A 19,196-nucleotide genomic window follows, 5' to 3' on the forward strand; every position below is an offset into this window, starting at 1 on the left:
GAATATGGAAAAGTCAAGGAGCAGGACTGGACACCCGGATGAGGAGCAGCCTGATGGGTAGGTTGCACTGGGGAGGTGAGGTGGGGTGAGATATGGGAAAAAAAAATCCAAAAATTTGGCATTATTAATCGAGAGACTATATAACAGGGGAAAATAGCAATATAGTGGCTTCCTGACTCTATAAAATTCAGTGATTTTCTACATTTAATTATTCAGTGAATAGTTACTATTTTCCCACTACTTCTTAGCCACCTGCCAGGCTGTGAAGTTGGGGAAAAAACAGATCAAGTCCTTACCCTCTGAGACCTTTGTTTAGCATTGTTGTAGACATAAATATGTGACATGGAAATTTTAAGAAACAAAAACAAAAAAAAAACCTCACACCTTTAAGCTCTTTCTACATGTCAGGCACTGTGTGAGTACCTTCCACATTGATTTAGTCCTCCGAAGAAAACAGGCAGTGGGTAACCATCGTTATGGCCATTTTCTAGATGAGGAAACTGTGACCCTTGCTGCAGAACTGTGAATGAATGGGAATCCTCAAAGAGCTGCAGTTATGCGTTTGACTGGTGACAGTGACAGTGTTTTGACCTAGCAGATGATATAGCTTTTGTGGTGTTAGAGTTTTCAAAATAGTATTTGTGCGGTAAGATCGCATTCTCTGTTTCCGACTTAAAAAAATAAATTATTCAAACCATGAAAATAGATGCCTAAAATCCACAGGGCAGAAGCAGCACTCTAGGCCCTGTGGGACCACTGATGAGAAAAAGCCAATGTACCCCTGGGTCTCTGTTAGAAGAGTAACTTGTTCCAGCTGTATAATTCCTTTTACGAGATGCATGGGTCTGATCAGGAATCAGAGCTGCAGGATGGACAATGAGACTCATACACCGCAGAACTAATAACATATTCACCCAGGTTTGACTTTAAAATTATATCAGCCATGGAAATTATTTCACTGCCTTCTGTTGTGAACAATCGGGCTATATTTAATTTTAATCATTAATAGGTAAAAATAATAAAAGCCACCAAAATAGTCTATAGCCAATTTTCTGATAAAGTAAATTTGTTTTTCCCCCATTTGTGATTTAAATGGCCTCCAGAAAGTTTTTTGGAAGTAAGTGTTAATTAAAAATATGGAAATGGATTTAAAGCACATTACAGCACACAGTGGAAGAATAATCACAAGAGCTTTGGTCACACGACCATCCCATTCCTCTATGTATTTTTTAACTCTGTAGGTTATTGGTTGTTTTTCTGTATGCCTGTTCCTCAAGAAAACTGTGATTCCAATGAAAACAGTAATTACAATGATAACAAATAGGACAAATTGACATTTGAGCAAGAGCATGCAGTTTTCATGGCCAAAAGCAAACTGATGCCCCTGTACTTTCCTGTTTACACAAATGAATTAAGTGTGCTCTCAGATTTCTTTATACATGCAATGCTTTTCATATCTTGCCATCTTTAAAAAGTATTCAATCCTTCATTCCTGACTTTCATTGACTTATTTTGGAACAATGCACTGTAGTTAGTGCCAACACAGCATAGAACCAGTGAACAAATTTTCTTTCTGAATTTACCAGAGAATGCCTGCTTTCACAACTCTGGTATACACATGTCATTTTACTTTTCTGAAGCTGTATTTCCTCACATATAAACCAGAGAGAAACAGTTTTTGGAATTCATAATGAAGTACTAGGGTTCCCCTTCCCCTGAATGTTACGTGCGTGGGTTTCAGAGTCAGATAGATCCGGGTTTAAGTTCCGATCGAATTCTCCATGTTTTGGTTGCGTGGCATTGGCTGAGCTATTGAACCTCTTTTAGCTTTTGGCACTTTACCAAAAAATGAAGTCAATAAAACCTTTCCTCACAATGTAATATGACTTGAAGGACTTACTATTTATAACATACTTTCTAACTAGCCCAATCCCAAGCACAGGGTAAGTTCTCAATAAATGAGAGCTGCTTTTTTTTTTCATCATCAGTTTGTTTTCCCTGGTGGTGACCAACACTGCCCTTAGCGCCTCCCCATTTCGCAGCTCCAGTGGGTACCTTTCACATTGTATTCTGAGTGCCGGACCAGAGGAGGCTCACGGAAAGCAATGTGAACAGTGGCCCCTAGTGTCAGCCCTCCTAGAAATTCACCTCCTGATGTTACTTTCATCAGGAGCTAGGTAAGGGGTGTGGTATCTCTGAGGAACTCTATGATTTTAAACTATGCTGTGTCTATAAAACAGTTTAATTATAAGTCAGTTAAAAATAACTATCGGGCCAACCACGGTGGCTCACACCTGTAATCCCAGCACTTTGGGAGGCCAAGGCAGGTGGATCACCTGAGGTCAGGAGTTCAAGACCAGCCTGGCCAATATGGTGAAACCCATCTCTACTAAAAGCACAAAAATTAGCTTAGCGTGGTGGCAGGTGCCTGTAATCCCAGCTGTTCAGAAATGAGGCAGGAGAATTGCTTGAACCTGGCAGGTGGAGGTTGCAGTGAGCCAAGATTGTGCCACTGCACTCCAGCCTTGGCAACAGAGAGAAACTCTGTCTCAAATAATAATAATAGTAATAATAATAATAATAATAACTATCAATAAAGTCAAATCAGTGAGAATCGGTTTGGTTGTTTGGCATTCTGTTAATCAAACAAATACTCTAGGGTTCCACTGATATGAAATACAGATAGTTGCACTGATGCAACAATACAATGACTAGGTTTGCTTCTCAAGTGTTACCATTTTTCAAGACAAATATTTAAACTGATTTGTAGCTGATCTAACAAACTAGGCGGTCCTGGAGATTTTTAAGTGAGTGGATACTCTGATGAAATACTCAACATTTAATGAATGCCCACTGTGTACCAAGGCCTGAGCTAGGGGTCCTTAAGAGGAACATGGCATGCCCCGTGTCCTCCAGTTGTCTCCTCACAGTGGCGAGAGATCGCTCTATCTGGCTGTAACTCAAGGCCAATGTGACACATACTATGAAGTGAAATAAGCATGATACTCTGAGAGCACCAGGGCAATGAGGAGAAACTTCACAGGGGTGATTGAGCTGGGTGGGAAGTCCAGGTGGATGAGATGGTCTGGCAAGATGCAGGGAAAAGCGCCCCCAGCAGAGGGAGCAGCATAGGCAAGACGGGCTGAGCCAGCAGCTTCCTCCGTGCCTTGGTTTGCTTTGCTCTGCTTTGCTTTGCCTTGCCTTTTTTAAAAAAAAAAACTCTCTCTCGCTCTTCTGCTCCCTCTCCCCGCCTATATAACAATTATGGAGCATCCATTATGCTGCAGGCACTGGGCAAGCAGGGAAAGAGTGAATCATCTAGTATGGCTGAAGCTCGAGATCTGTGAAGACAAGAACATGGAGCTGAAGGCTTCAAAAAAAAGAAGGGCGCAGGTGGGACAGGCATCACTAGATGCCCCCAATGAGTTTTATGGCTCATTCAATGTTAGGGACGAGGGAGAGAGAATAACTGAAGACAGCTGCAAGGCTTTGAGTCCAGTAACTGAGAAGCTAGTGATGCCACCGAAAGATAAAGGATCTGGAGGACAAGCAGGTTTGGGGAAGGTAATTAAGGAGGAATAAATGGACAAGCTTCAGCCTGTCAAAGATTCCAGTAAGCACTAAATGCGTAATCCAAATATTCTTCTACATCACGACAGAAAAATACTAAATCTGGGGATCTACACAGGCAAGCAACTTTGAGTTTTGTATAAACAGAGAAAAAAAACCACTTGAAATTTAGTAACATAAGCTACAACATCTGTAACGGGACTAAAGATGACCTAGTCCAACTCCCTAATTTTACAAACAAAGAAACCACATCTCAGACATACTCTCAACTGAGCCGCAGAGCCAATCCAGAATTCTGACTACACATTTAAGGGGAAAAAAAATCCACATTTTTAGAACATTCGAATCTGGAATAAGGATACCACCTAGATTTTTCAGAGCTGCTGCTATTTCAGTTTGTTTATTTTTAACTAAACTAGTGTGATTTGCAGAATGTAGGTGAAAGGTCTCTTTTGAGAACATGTATTGCTATGTACACCTTTGTCCACGAAATCAGTTTGGTAATTTCTAAGATTTCAGATTTCATGAAAAGCCAGGGAAACTTAGAGTACGCAGACCCATTCTTTATAAGGGAAGACATGCTTCTTTAGGTCATTGAAATAATAACATCTGCCATGTATGGAATAAAAGGCTGCCTTGCATGGGAGGAAGGGCTTGGGTGCTCACTCAAAGTATCCTGTTTCTAGAATGCCAAGCACATACGACTAATTGGCAGTAGTTTCCTCCAAAGCAAGAAAATCCTGCCTGCTGACCAGAGAAAAGTGCCTAATACGGTTAAAGAATCAGTAAATGAGATTTTTTTTAAACAAGGAAGAAAAAGAGTAGGGGCTAGGGAGAGCTAAGCAAAGAGGGAAATATTTATAACTGTAACAACATGTTTCCTGATAATAATTTATGAGCCTACTGGAGAAAAGGGAAACACACAAACTATGAATAAAATATCTTAACGTAAACATCATGCTTTCCGCAAATTTTCTTTAGTTAAAAATTAAGGCTGAGGTCGACTAAAGTAAATGACTACGTTTTCGTGGTCTCTTCTTTCCTTGATGCTAAGGGTTACCAACTGATTTACAACTTCCTGTGTTGTTTTTCAAATCTATATTTGTCAGCACATTTTTAATGTCAGATTACTTAAAATAGACATCTTGGCTCTAAGAGGTCAGAAATAATAATATTAGGTTGACTTCTCTAAAGATTTCATAGCACATTACAAACATTTTAATTGAGCACCAAAAGCGTTTTATTTCTAAATGAATATAGTTTTAAGAAGCTTCGCCCCCACCTTTCAATTGCGGGCTTCGGGACTGACGTTGCAGTTCAATCAGTAGGCTTTGAAGTTAAGTAAATTACATGATAGCTTTATCCAAATAGTTTCAGCCTCCTCCTATTCAGGTAGTTTCAACTGTCAAAATAACAGGAAGTCCATGAAAAAAGAATGACTCGAACCAAAGACCTAGGGTTCTTCCATTGTAGTCTCTTCCTGTTCTAACCATTATAATTTATCATCTCATATGATTTCTGCAAATTATAGGTACTTGTTCAAAAAGAGCATTCTCAAATATGAGAGCCATGAAATACAAGCTATCAGAAGATGTAATGAAAATGCAATGTCCATAAAAACAAAATTTTTAATATTAAAAACCTCAATTTTAAATAAAACACTCTAGAAGAAACCAAACAAAAATCTATGATTAGAATTGTTTGAAATAATTTTATACTGAATTCAAGGGTATGCCTTTTAGAGTATAACCAGTAAGCTAAACAAATATACTCTGAGTGGCTTCTAAAAATTATTTTGAAAAGCATTCGATTTTTTTAAGCTATTCGTAATGGAACCATACTTTTCCATCTCTCACCCTGAGGAAGTTGCAAGGTAAGGTCAATCTAAGAATCAAAACTACAATGCTGAATTCAGTAGCTGAAGAGCTCCGGTATTTCATTTTCACAAGAGAGATGTTGAAAGTTTGCCCCATGTGCCCTGACTCTTTACTTTTGACAAAATTTGATAAAGGAAAATCTTTTAAAAGTAAATGCAATCGGGGCCACCACAGGCCACATTTGAAGCTGAAAAACAAAAAATAAAGAGAGTGATAAATTGGGTGGGGGAAGTGGAGAGGCAGATTTTCTAATTGGAAAGTTAGGTGTAAACACTCTCCTTTTCTAAATAGGTGGCTTGCCCTCGTCCTGATCATGCTACCTATCTACCTCATTATGTCATTTATCTAGATCTCAAAAGAGAATTCTTTTGGGACCAAGGAAATCTTCAAATAACATGGTATTGAATATATGTTTAATATTTTAAAGAGTGTCACTATATGGAAACAGAGTGATGGTATGTCCTTATTAACAAATTCTTCCGAGTTAATTGGGCTGCTTGAGCAACGTTAACAATTACATATAAAAGTAGCATGGACCAGCATCCTCAATATGGCTGCTCTAGTCTGTCTTTCAATGATGGCATTAGAAAGATGATCCTTTCAATAATAACAGTAATTATAAGTAATAATAATAATACACTTCGAGCTTTAATAATACTTTCCCTTTGAAGAACTCCCAGCATTTTCATTCCTCATTATCTAGTTTGTGCTTGAAACAATTCGATGAAGTAGCCAGGTAGCAATTACCATTATCCTCCTTTTACAGATAAATAAACTGAGGCCTAGGGATTTTCTTAGCATCCCACAATTAGGTATAGAGCCAAGTCTAAAGCATATAATTCAGTGATCTATCTTCCAGATTATTGCATCTTTAGAAAATATCTGGGTATCTGAAGAACTGTTCTATCCCTCAGGAAATGTTTGCACCACAGCCAGATCAAAACATCTTTTCCTTTTAAATTGCACTTACATTACAAGAAGGCGCTCCTTTTCTGATTCATTAGAGAGGATTTTATTGTCTGAGGTCATTAAAATGGGAATACTCAGATTTCTTTCCAAATTGTAGTATTGGCCTTAAGCAGGAGTATACTTAAAAATACAAAAGATATCTAAAATACTCTGGAATCCGTTCCTTTAATTATCTAACTTTTTAAAAAATTATTATTCAAAACCCAAGCTAAACAAGATGAAATCAGGAGATATAAATAAAAATGGGCACAAGGTGTTAACTGGAGTGGCCTAGCCAGATTGCAAAGTGGTTTACCGTAGCCTGCCAACTTAAATTTCTCCTTGCAGCTTCAGCTGGAATGGGTAATCTTCATTTCCTGTCCTGACTTGTTGTGCTGTGTTACCGTTCACTGTTTAGGTGATTAGCATGTGTGGATCTGATGGTCTCAAAGCTCTATTAAGTTATAAATGTTCAAACTACCAGTATGCTGTGGATAAAAATAGAACTTGCTATTAGATGTCTATTCATACTCTGCAGAAGCCTGGCAACATTTTGAACCTTTTCAAAATGTAAATACTGCATATTAAGCATAGGAAAGAAAATTAATGTGCTGCATTTGCAAATTTATTTCCAAGTCAAAAATGCAAAGAGGGAGGAGGACTCTTGTAACAGAATTGATATTCTACATTTACAGAGTATATTGAGAAGTCTGTAATGGCCCTAACACAAAAGCAAAATACTTTAAAAATGGATTAATTCGTTTCTCTGATAATCTTGGCTTTTGAATTTCCTCTTTTCATTTAAAATTTATGGCCTCAGTATGACATTACTAGAGTTTATTGCATTTTGCAGGTGGCATTCATATGTGGTTACTTTATGTGCAGTATATTGTGGTCAGTGTGTTGCAAGTTTTTGTTAAAAATTTCCAGAACCACACAAGTACTTCTTAATTAGACTTGCAAATGAGTAATGCCTTTCTTCAAGGGGGGAAAATAGTTAAAACATTACAGGAATTTCTGTGCCTTTTTTTTCCTTAGTTAATAGTCAGGAAAGTTTGCAATAAAGTTTACTTTTTGAAACTTTGACATTTTATAGTAAGTTCTGATTTACATATGAAGTCATCATCTGACAATTCCAAACAAATGTCTTTACAAAGCAAACCAGTATTTTGTGTGTGTGCCTGTAGCTCAAAAAAGCTTGAGCAGATTTATCTTGCTTTCTGGTATTCAAAAAGTGAAAAGTTATCATCTCAACCACACTTTTAATATCTCCAAAAACTTAATAAAAGATTCTAATAATAATTACCCCCTTAGTCATAGATTTTAGTGGCACAAACACTACACGCAAATCACTACACCCTCTCCAAACAAGCATTACTAAAGTGAAAGAATACATCAGAGTTCGTACTATTGATAATGTTAACATGAAAAGTAGAAAAAGAAAGCATGAAGTGAAAAAATTTTTAGATAGAATCTTTATACCACTTCTCAGACACAGTAAGATCTAGAAGCAGAGTCTGAGTCCTATAAGCATGTTTTTAGATCTGAACTGACCCGGCACTTAGTTCCAAAAGACTTCAAAATTCTTAGTATTTATTCCCATGGTGAATGTCCATTTCATGTTGAATATGCAAATTTTTTAAAGATTTCTTGTGATTTTATTTGGCTTGTAAATAAAGACCTTGATTTTTTGAGATACATAATGTTTGGCAATGAAATTTTATACTTACGAGGATTAAATTATGTCAAAAAGCCATTTACTTTATATTCTTCAAATAACCATAGTACAATTCAACCTAAAGCACAATTCAACTTTAAATACCATAGCACAATTCAACTAAAGATGTAAACCATCTTAAATAACATCAATGCATTGTGCACATAATGAACAATGTAACTAACTTAATTTTCATGTAACAGATAACATCTGGGGAAATGTATATTGGCAAGTTATGCAAAACTAATTTTCTAGCAACCACATCTGTAGATGTTATTTATTGTATGTTCACTTAACAGTCCATTATTCTGTTTAGAAATCTATTCTTTTCTTTATTAGAGCTTTTAATGTACTCACCTTAGTTCAAATGGTCTGCTCATTATCAGAAAAAATATAAATGGCATTCACATGGAACAACATGATTGTTTTTATTATATCCATTTGTGTTCAAGCATTCAAAATGGCAAGAGAAACACATTTATTGCTTACATTCAAAGTAATATTTAGGGAGTATTTGAAAGTCAAGCAAAACCAATCATTTGGCCAAATGGATGCATGTGTATAATCAGAAACTCCTGATTTTTAATCTCGGCATTAGGCCTCAGGCAACTCACTTAAAGGCCTTCCCTTTGTTTCCTGATCTGAAGATTATGGGTGCTATTCTCATATACAAAAAGGGAGGTTGCTAAATCAAGGGACAAAATAGGAGTGTTTTTTAAATAAACATTCTTGATCCTTTTCTGTTTTTATTTTTCCAGATTTAAGAGGTAACATATTAGACTTTTGAGGGAAAAAAATGAGACAATTACAATTCTACAGGAATGTATAAAAATAGTTATAAAACTAGCTTTATTTAATTTGCTTCAACTATTCATAGACTTGAGGAAATTATAACGTTCTTTCAGAAAATCTAACTTAATAAAGCTGACCATGTCTCTCTGTTTTAAATAGATTTTATTACAGAACCAGTGATGTTGTAAAACATGAGGTTTTGTTACAAAAAAAAATACAAAGGCCTAATTGTATTTTTGTAAAGAAACTATTGCATCAGACGGTTTCATTTAAACATATTTTCTGGCTCTGGGCTCTCACCACAATTATTGATTCTAATTTTCCTTAAACTCGCTTTTTAAAAAGGCTACCATTTTTAATGTGAAAAAAAAATCTGTGATGCTTCTGGGCATTGTGTTTATTTCAAACCATATATTTGACAGTGTACTTTATTATTATTAATAAAAAGACTTTATACTTAGCCTCATCTGAAATTGGGACATTTTCCTCTTGCAGTATCTCACTAACACAGCTAAGTGTAATTCTTCATAAAAGAGAAAAACAGAGCCAGGGTTTGGTTCACTAATAGTATGCAAAACATCCTGAAGAAAAGAAATGGTCACCCCCAAGTTTTTGTGTGCCAGTTAAATCAAATTAATAGTTATGTGGGCTGCACTCATAAAAATCAAGGCGAAGAAAAGCTCAACTCTCAGTCAGAGTTTCGGGTTCTTGGGAAATTCCAGTTTCCAAGTGTGTACGCAGCACACACAGACACACACACACACACACACACACACACAGTGCCAAAGACCAGGAAACAGAGTAGTTGGTGAGTCATTCAGATGAGCCTCATAAAGAAATCCAGAGCACAGAGATGTGAGGGAAAGCAATGAGAGAAGCAGGTACACAAATACCTGCTTACATTTAAGTGTACAGCCTGATGGGGAAACAGGTACAAGTAGGAAAGGGCCAATGGTAGAATCAGCTACTACCAGGCTAGAGAGGCAGCCTATTGAGAACTTCCACAGGGGGTGAGGGCAAATGAGCAGGAAGGCCTAGCCTGTGTACAGCCAAGCCCGCAGCAAGACAAATACGGTGACAGTAGACCAGAGAAAATTCTACTGCATTGAAAACGATACTTTTATCTTGCAGAATATCTCAGTGCCTGCAGTAAATTCAGTAAACTCCATTCCTTTCTCTCTTCTTTTCAGTATCTCACTCATCCCCACCACCCCCACTCCAAACTTTCTGTTCCTCACTGTATATTAAAGACTATACCACTAAGTAAATACCTCATCATCTTCTCTTGTCTCTGATTCCCATGGGCAACTTATTTATTTTACTTCTAATATTTCAGAGGCCACTAAAATAGGTTTAGGTGTCTCCTTTTCCTAGCTTGGTAAAATAAAGAGCGATAGAAGGTAAAGGAAGGATGAAAAACAAGAGTGGTGAAAAAAGGTACAGATCATTTTGTGGGAAGATGAAATTCTTGTACGCCCCATTTAGGAAAAATGCAATCGCTCATGGAAGTGCATAAGAGAAAAGAACTGTTCTGATATGTTTTCTCAGTATTCTATTTTGATTAACATTTAGTTGACTTCAGATAAACAATCTGGAATGATGTCACCTAACAGAATAAAAATTAAGTGCTTAATAATAGCAATAATTTCCAAGTATGGCAACTTAATGACGTATTACAGTTTACTGAAAACCACGAAGGACAAGAAGTCAACACACCAGGGTTTAACTCCCAGCCCTGTCAAGAACTAACTATTTGAACTTAGGCCAATCATTTAACCTCTTGGTTTCCAAATCTTTTTGACTATAAAATTAGGACACGTTGGGGCTTCTATGTATTTATACTAAGCAGCAACTTTGTATAAAATCAAGTTAAAATTATTAATTCAATGCAAAACACACAAGCATTCAAAAGACCAGAAAAATAATTTAGCTACCTGTACATTCCGAATCCTATCTAAATAAAAACATTAATATTTAAATGACGACATGTAACATGCAAATTTATTTGAAATATTGTGGAGACATTAAAAATGAATGTATGATTAGTTCTTTTTTTTTCAGGCTTCACAAGATGATAATTATTTGTTGAATTTATGCATTTTCAAAAGCTTGTCTTCAAACTTGTGTTTGAAGCTCTAAGCTCAGGGCCTGACTTTGTCACTATATTGTGGGTAACTTCATCTCTGGGCCACAATAACAAGCTTATATAAAGTAAAACAATTCATCAATTTACAACAAGGCATGCAGTAGGCATGAAAACTAGAATCCTCAAGTGGGCATGTCTCTACAGATCAATTGGGATGGTAATTCAAATTATAACTAAAATGTTGCTTGTTAAACATGGAATTAAAACAACAACTAATTAAATGAATCAAAAGTTTAATGTTATTAATACCCTCATCTCCGCTTTCCTTCCCCCGAGTCAGGGTGAGATGGGTGCTGCCAAAGTCGGCTTCCTTGACTCTCCTTTTCCTTCATTTCCAGTGTTAATCGGTCTCCTTCTTAGTGGCACGCTATTGCTAAAGAATTGTTAAATGCTCATGGTGTAGTCTTAACTTGCCCTCTGTGTTTTTGGAAAATCTCCTCCCTGATCTACTGGCTTCATATATTAACCTTTGCAGCCCTTATTGTCTTCATCACCAAGTTCTTGATGGCCACTTCAGCAGCTACATTCTGCTGAGTAATAGCAATCCCCATCAGGATATCAAGTGTATTAAACACCTAATCCTCTGCCAGAACTAGAGAAGATATAGAGAGCATCTAAAACTTGATTCTCCACTAACAGAGAGCTTCTAGTCAGGAGAAAGGGGATACTGAAGCCCTAAACAGTTAAAGACCGAGGTGGTACTACACGAAATCCTAAATTGCAGAGTACAGAAAGAGACTGAGACAATGGGAAAACAAGTGTTAATTTTGAGAAATGGAGGTCAAAAAGCACTGGAGAATCAACAGGGCGGTGGCATCAAAAATTCAAAGGAGGCGGCACTTTGACTTGTGGCATAACAGACTTGGAGCTATGGTACATATGTAACAGGCTTGGAACTATGGTACATATATAATGGAACTGACCGAAATTGTGGTTGCTCACCAAAGGCTGTGCCGTAATTCAACTTTTTTCTTCCCATCAGCAAGTGATAGAGGTTGTCAAGCCTGCAGGTGGCCCTTTCCCAGAACCTCTGGAAGAAGGAATCTCATTTGATATTTACTCAACATTCATAGAGCCCTCCACAACATTGGATAGAGAAATGAAGGTATGTTTCTTTTTGTCTTTTCATTCAACCTACCTCATTATTATATTCTCTTGGGGTGAGAGGAAATGTACTAAATGTTTTCTTCATTTTCTTTGCCCCTGATTTTTCCCAACCAAATACAAATATTTCTCTAAGTGTTGAATCAAAGATGGGTCCACTGATGGTAGTTCAGCAATTTTAATCTTTTCTACCACGTCCTCCCTGATTTCCACCTTCACTTCCCTCTAGGCACCACGCTGGTACCATGACTTGATATGTCATAACCTTCACGAATAATAATATAAATGCAGAGTAACATTAAATCAAAATCTCCCTCCAGATTGACATTATTCCTGCTAGAATAGTATCCAATAGAAGTTTGAGGTTCCAATGAGAACATATGGACACAGGGAGGGGAACAACACATACCCGGGCCAGTTGAAGGATGGGCAGGAAAGGGAATGGAGAACATCAGGACAAATAGCTAATGCATGCAGGCCTTAGAACTTAGATGACAGGTTCAGAGGTGCAGCAAACCACCATGGCACACGTATACCTATGTTACAAACCTACACATTCTGCACTTGTATCCCGGAACTTAAAGTAAAATAAAATGAATTTTAAAAAAGAAGTTTTAGGTTCCATGTAAATCACTAAATGCTCTTGAAATCACCTGAGTGTTGTTTACGTTCAATATTCTAGGGGTTGGATCAAGAACAAGGCCCTGAGGAGTCTCAGCCAGAAACCTCAGATGTGGATCCTTCATTTGGTTTCACCATTGAAGATGTAAAATCAGTGCTGGATCAAGTCACAGATGACATTTTAATCGGCATTCAGGTACTCAGTATTGATAGTATGCTCACTTACTTTATTACAGGTTAATTAGCCAACCTTAACCTTAATGTCTATAAACACTCCCACACTGCTAGCATGAGTGATGCTTATGATGAAGCTCAATTTAACAGCTTCACATAATGCTCAGTTGAGTCATCAGAGATTCAGTAAGATCACAAAATAGATTTTCCAACAGCATCTAGTGTGTTGCATGTTATCAGTTAACAAAATCAATGACAAAACCCAAAAAATAACATGGTAAAGGATTCATACCTTGTCAAACTGTAAACACTGCTCATGCAAAAGGAATTGGAGTGCATTTCTAAACGGTAAACACCGAAGATCAAACCTTAATTCTTAGCTAAGTCTTCTCACCAAATTTCTAAAGGCTTTCAGATCTTTAAACTGCCTGTCAGACAGCTTGTCCCTTTTCACCTATCATTAATGGCTGAGCAGTTTACACCAGTAACTACATAAAAATGGTGATGGCAACAGTCTATGAATAGCAGCTGCCAATGATTTGTCAACTGGCTTAGGTTTATGCTGAGTTCTTTCTCCTTCTGTTCAAAAAACAACCATTTCTACCTCAACTCAAAGACTTACAGGAATTCACATAATTTTTCAGGCCAAATGATTAAATAAGTAAAATGCACATTTTGAGTAAATTTGCAATTTCTTATAGAAATAACTATAAATCAGAAGGAAAACATAGTGCATATTTAAAATATTAATGCATCTCAGGAGACGATTTAGTTGTCATCTGAATAGGAGACCATATATTAAAAGCACACTGTATTAACAACTAATTTAAAAAGAGCAAAAGATTAGCTTGGCATAAACATACCTTGTAACTTTTTTAGTCATCAAATGTTATTGCACTATTTACATGAACACTTAATGATTTGGTGCCAACAGACTCAGCCAAAGTCCTCAGCTTAATAAGGGGTGTTTAGTGTTTACCAGAAATAGTGGAAGAACACGTTTTACACAAAGCTTTATTGTTAACAACCCCATGAATGTAATAACTGGTTATTGTGTAGAAGGGCAGAGTGCAGTTGAATTAAGCTGAGTTCAGAATATATCTCCTTTTTAGATTTGATAACATTTCATCTAAATATAGTTTATGTATAATCATGGCTCTGGGCTCCTTTGCGATCCTGCAGCTCTGAAATTATTGCAGAGGAACTACTAGACAGTAATTGCATTGTTTGCAGGCCCCCAAAATTGAAAACATCTTTACCAAAGCTGTGTTCCGTGTAGTGAATAGTATGTTTTTAACTCTTCATTGAAATTATTTTAAATATTACAGTCTGTCTGCAGCATTTATAACCCTACTCTATATGATAGCTATGTGTCTGTGTGTTATCTTCCCATTGGCCTGAAGCCATCTTGGAAGTTCAATAGCTTGCTCACCTAAATGTAATTAGGCATGGAGAGGACGTGGACCAGAGGACAGGGATGCAGATCCTCTACGTGCCACAATCATTTCTGTATTAAGTGGACATCAGCCTGGGCCAAATTATTGCCAATTTTTCAATGAAATAGCATGATGATGTGGATTTATACAATGGCTCAAGATGGCAGACCCCTTTATGTATTTTCTCTCTGTAATCCTAGTAAACTCCATGTGAGTTAGGCAGGCACTTCCCCTGATAAATTGAAAAATGAGACACAGAAAGACTAAGTTATTTGTCCAGAGTTTCCATGGTCAACAACTGATGAAAGACCCTGAGTGGGAGCTGTGACCTGGGTTCTAGTTCTAATTCCAGTATTATCCACAAAAACCTCATAACTTCTAATATCACAACCAGAGTACTTTGGATTTTAATACTCCTGTGGTATGGCACTTTTTCTGTGTTTACCCTTGTGTTTTGGTCAAATTCCAAGTTGGGTAATTACTCTCTGCTTACCTAAATTCCTCTTCCTATTTTAGATGTGTAGGTCATTTTCCACTTCTAAAACCTGCCTTCCAGTGTTCCTGGCTCTAAGAACTGCCATATCTCTTTTCAAAGGTAGCTGTATGTCAGTGGTCAGTGTATATAGGCCATTTGAACACACTGACCTGCTGTAGGAAGATTTAATGAATTGCTACTTGTAAGGTACTTTTAATTTTCCCACAGTTTTTTTCTCCTACGTTGTTTAAAAGTCATGCTTTATTACAATTTTTGGGGAAAAAAAAAGGCAGTAAATAATTCCTGTTTTAAGTACAGTTTTTTTTCAAAACTCCTTTTCTATGTGGTTTCAGGCATATTTTACCTTTTATAATACAGAAATTTCTGAAAATGTAGTACGAATCCTTAAGTTTTTTATGTTAATTCACTTATTTTCCCATTGACTCACTTTATGGCTTAGAGATTTATTAAGAATGAAGTTGTCTTGGCCCTGAGATGTTAATTAAAATTATACTGAATTGAGCAAACATTTTAAGCCTATATAGTTTAGGTATTTTAATTTTAAAGATACATTCAAAATGAAATTATTTTGGCCCTGAGTTGTATAATAAAAATTATACCCAATGGAGCAAACTTAAATATATTTAAAGAATTACATTTCAGAGAAATATGAATGCTAACACTAAATTCTTACATTAAATGTTGGCTGTTGGCCCTTGTCTAAGCAATAGGGTAAAATAATATAAAAACTTTGGGGGAAGTTTGCCATCTTAGGACTCTATATGTTTTTAGGTCAACTTGAATTTTCCAGGTTAGAAAAGCTGAGCATGAGATCACCTCAAAGAAGTGGTCAATGAGAGGCTACTGAACCCAGGTCATGCGTTCTCCATTTTTTCCTTTAAAAAAAAAAAAAAAAAGAACCAGACCCAACCATAGAATTTGCAGGATTGCTTGTCTATTCAGCAAGGTTCTGAATAATGACAAGGAGACATGGCTAATGACAGCCAGTTCTTGACTAGACGTGGAGCCTTTAGATCCAAACTCTGCTGGTTGTGACTGCACTAAAGTACTAAGCACTAAAGTCTGGAGATCTGAGACATTACTCATCTCTGTCAGTATGCCACTCTTTCAGGTCCACCTTCATGAACCTTTCCCAAGGCCTACGCTTGTTCTGATAAATTGTCTCAGTAAAATACCAGAAAGGTCTCCAAGTTAATGTAGAATCCCTATGAGGTAGTGAAACAGAATCTGGTAGATGATAAGTACATCAATTCTTAGCTGAAAAGAAATGAGATTACTGGTGGTCACAGAGCAACGTTAATTGAAAATGGGAAGAATTGATTGCTTGAGTGGAGCAATTCTTCCCAGTCCTTTGGAGTTGTGATAAGATTATTTCAAACTGTGTTAATCCCTATACGTATAAGAATCCCATATTGGGATTGTTAATCCCAATATGTTGTATGCCATAAATTTATTTTAATAAGGCAGAAGTAACAAAAATTTTTAAGTATTTCATGACATCATAACAACAAAAGATAACATTGGTGAAGTATATAACGAAATTGGAAGTTGGAATTATGAATTCAAAAACTAGAGTGTGATGTTAACATAATCCTATTCCCCTACTTAGTTTTTAAGGTAAGAGCTAACATCCCAGGTGGAGGTGAAATGACTTACCTAAGGCTATGCAGCTGAACTAGTACCTAGATTTCCCCACTTCGAGACCAGTGTTCCTTTCAACCCTATGTAAAATTATGCATAGATGATGATTTGTTTAGGATCAGTGCATCCTAAAGAAAGACAGCGCTCCTCTGTGACCTGGAGGACAGTTCCAGACCCTCCTTTCCTCCTCCACCCAACCATCAAGAAAGGAAAAGGTAAGAAGCCAAAGGCCAGAGCTTGATTCCAAGGTTTACTAAAGTTTGAACCAGAAAAGAATGATAATTATGTGAATTCTGAACCTATAATTGTTGGCACGCATGCAATCTTTCCAGAAAGATCAAATTTACTGTGAGGTGAAATCAAATCTCATCAGATAAAGCAGCATGGACATTTCAAAACTATCTGTTATAATTACACTCTTGTAAATAAATACGAAAAAGTATATCTGGGCTTAAAACAGTATTTTTAATATTTTTTAAATGTCATCTATCTAAATTAAAATAATAAAAGGTGTCAAGTACAGTTACCCTGAAGCCCCCAAATAATGTTATAGCTATTAAAAATCTAAACTTTGAATTTACATAAATTTATAGATATCTATAAATATCTATTGTAAATATATATTTAATATAGATATCTATAAATATCTATTGTAAATATAGATTTACGAATATATATAAATATGTTTATATTTATATATACTCCTTATACAGTGTTAGACATTTTAAAAAGCACCTAAACAAGAACAACATAAATTTTACCACATCAACCCACTGGATTTTTCTGTACATAGTTGTATTATCCCTTGTGAAAAAGGGAGGACATTTCCTGGGCTACTAATGTTCAGATAATGTGAAAGCATTTCTGGAATTGTGCAGGTATCTATATGAGTCCACAGAAGATCACTGCCAGAGGCAAAATGCTATCACCACCTCGGCAATCACAAAACCTGACAGCAAATGCTTACTTCTTTCTACCAAAAATATACCACAAAGTGGCATCATTCCAAGGGTTCTAATGTATGATGAATACTCTTAATTATGGAAATTGTTCTAATTGTAAGATTACTTGTGTTGTTATTTCATAACAGAAGTTTTCTGGGATCTCATTTAGAATGAATTACACAGGAGATGCAGATATCCATTGCAGATGGGTGGAGGGACCCACAATACTGCAATAACTAAGCCCAAAGCAGTTATTCTGATTCGGTGCTCATTGGTAAAGTCTGTCTGAAAATACAGATAAATTATCCTAACTTCCAACACAAGGCTATGTGAAAAATGGCTGTCCAAATACCACTTCCTGTTCATAGCAGACATGCTATACATTGGAAATGTGCAGAGAAATATGATAAAGTGTTATCACATCACTACAGGCTGAAACACAGCTATGTCTGCAAAACAGGAAGGTGTGTGAGGGATAATGTCTGTCTTTAGGCACTATAGTATGTCAAAACCACAAAGACAATGTGCAGCAAAAGATAGCTCCATCATAGCCATGTTTTGTATGATTGTCTTCACAGACCGAGATAAACGAAAAACTGCAAATACAGGAAGAGGTCTTTAATGCACGAATAGAAAAATTGAAAAAGGCCTGAGGACTCTGTACAAGGAGAGTGATGCTAAACTTCACAGAAACAAACAAAACCAGCCAGAATAATAGACTCTCTGGAGCGTCGTATCGCCATCACTTAGTTGTGAAAGGAAAACCAAGCCCCATTTTTTATTATCCTAAGTAATTAGAAAAGTATTCGTCCCAATTTTGCTATCTCCCGTCTCATAACAGCCTCTGATGGGCTGCACCAAGCATAATAAGAACATTTTGTATACAAGAGTTTAGAGAATTATATTTAAAAAATACTTTGACGATAGTCCTTTGATGTTTTGACTAATAAATGCTATTCATCTTCAAGGAGAATGAAACCAACTTTTTAAATAACCGGAAATAAAGAAAAATGATAATAATTTTATCCATTTTGACCTAAATGAACTGCCACATTACTGGAACATTGTGAAAAGATACCAATACCACACTGCTGAGGATAGAATTTATTAAACAATAGCAATTCAAATGCATATACTAGGGTTTTTTTTTTTTCTGAAATCATTTGGTTTTCTTATTTAAATGTTTCAGTGTGAAACCAATTTTCTGAAATTATATAATGCAGTTTGAAGCACTTTAATTTATTCTGTACTGTATTTGTTATTTCTAATCTTGTTACTCTCTCAGGAGAATACATGACCTATATAAAAAGAAGCAATGTCTAAATGGTTATTAAAGACCAACCTATATATAGATTGTAAAAATCTTAAATACAAATCAAACTCACAGGGCTCCCAGAATTAACCATTATATTGCAGTGGAACGATTTTTTAAAATCTCAAGTCTTTAAATACCTTTATTAAAATATAATTTCAAAAGAAAAATATCAATTTGCCAGCTGATTGTCCCCAGCTGGACAAATTTATTAATTACTACCAAAGTCTTTTCCAAAGTTCTTATACTTCAGAGTATACCGGAATGGAGAGTATTGCTAGGAGGTAGCAATTTCTTCAAAAATTTTCCAGGTTATACAGTACTTGGATCTGGCTGACACTTGATTGAATATCAGCTTTAACCCTACTTTCTCCATCAGTTCAAAGAAACTGCCCAAAATATATTCATTTGGGGCACA

At 36.3% G+C, this 19,196-nt stretch overlaps 1 protein-coding gene across 1 annotated transcript in view; it reads left to right on the forward strand.

Annotated features, from left to right (window-relative positions):
• The window catches only part of CABCOCO1 (ciliary associated calcium binding coiled-coil 1), a 101,591-nt gene extending 82,697 nt beyond the window's left edge, over positions 1-18,894 (forward strand). The window contains exons 6-8 of the mRNA XM_017542305.2: positions 12,033-12,155; positions 12,837-12,971; positions 18,045-18,894. Coding sequence (XP_017397794.1) covers positions 12,033-12,155; positions 12,837-12,971; positions 18,045-18,119 — 333 coding nt within the window. The 3' untranslated portion in view covers positions 18,120-18,894. The remainder of the gene's footprint in view (positions 1-12,032; positions 12,156-12,836; positions 12,972-18,044) is intronic.
• The last annotated feature ends 302 nt before the right edge of the window (positions 18,895-19,196 follow it).

Source organism: Cebus imitator, unplaced genomic scaffold (assembly GCF_001604975.1).
Source record: "Cebus imitator isolate Cc_AM_T3 unplaced genomic scaffold, Cebus_imitator-1.0 Scaffold142, whole genome shotgun sequence".
In the NCBI taxonomy this organism is placed as follows: domain Eukaryota; kingdom Metazoa; phylum Chordata; class Mammalia; order Primates; family Cebidae; genus Cebus; species Cebus imitator.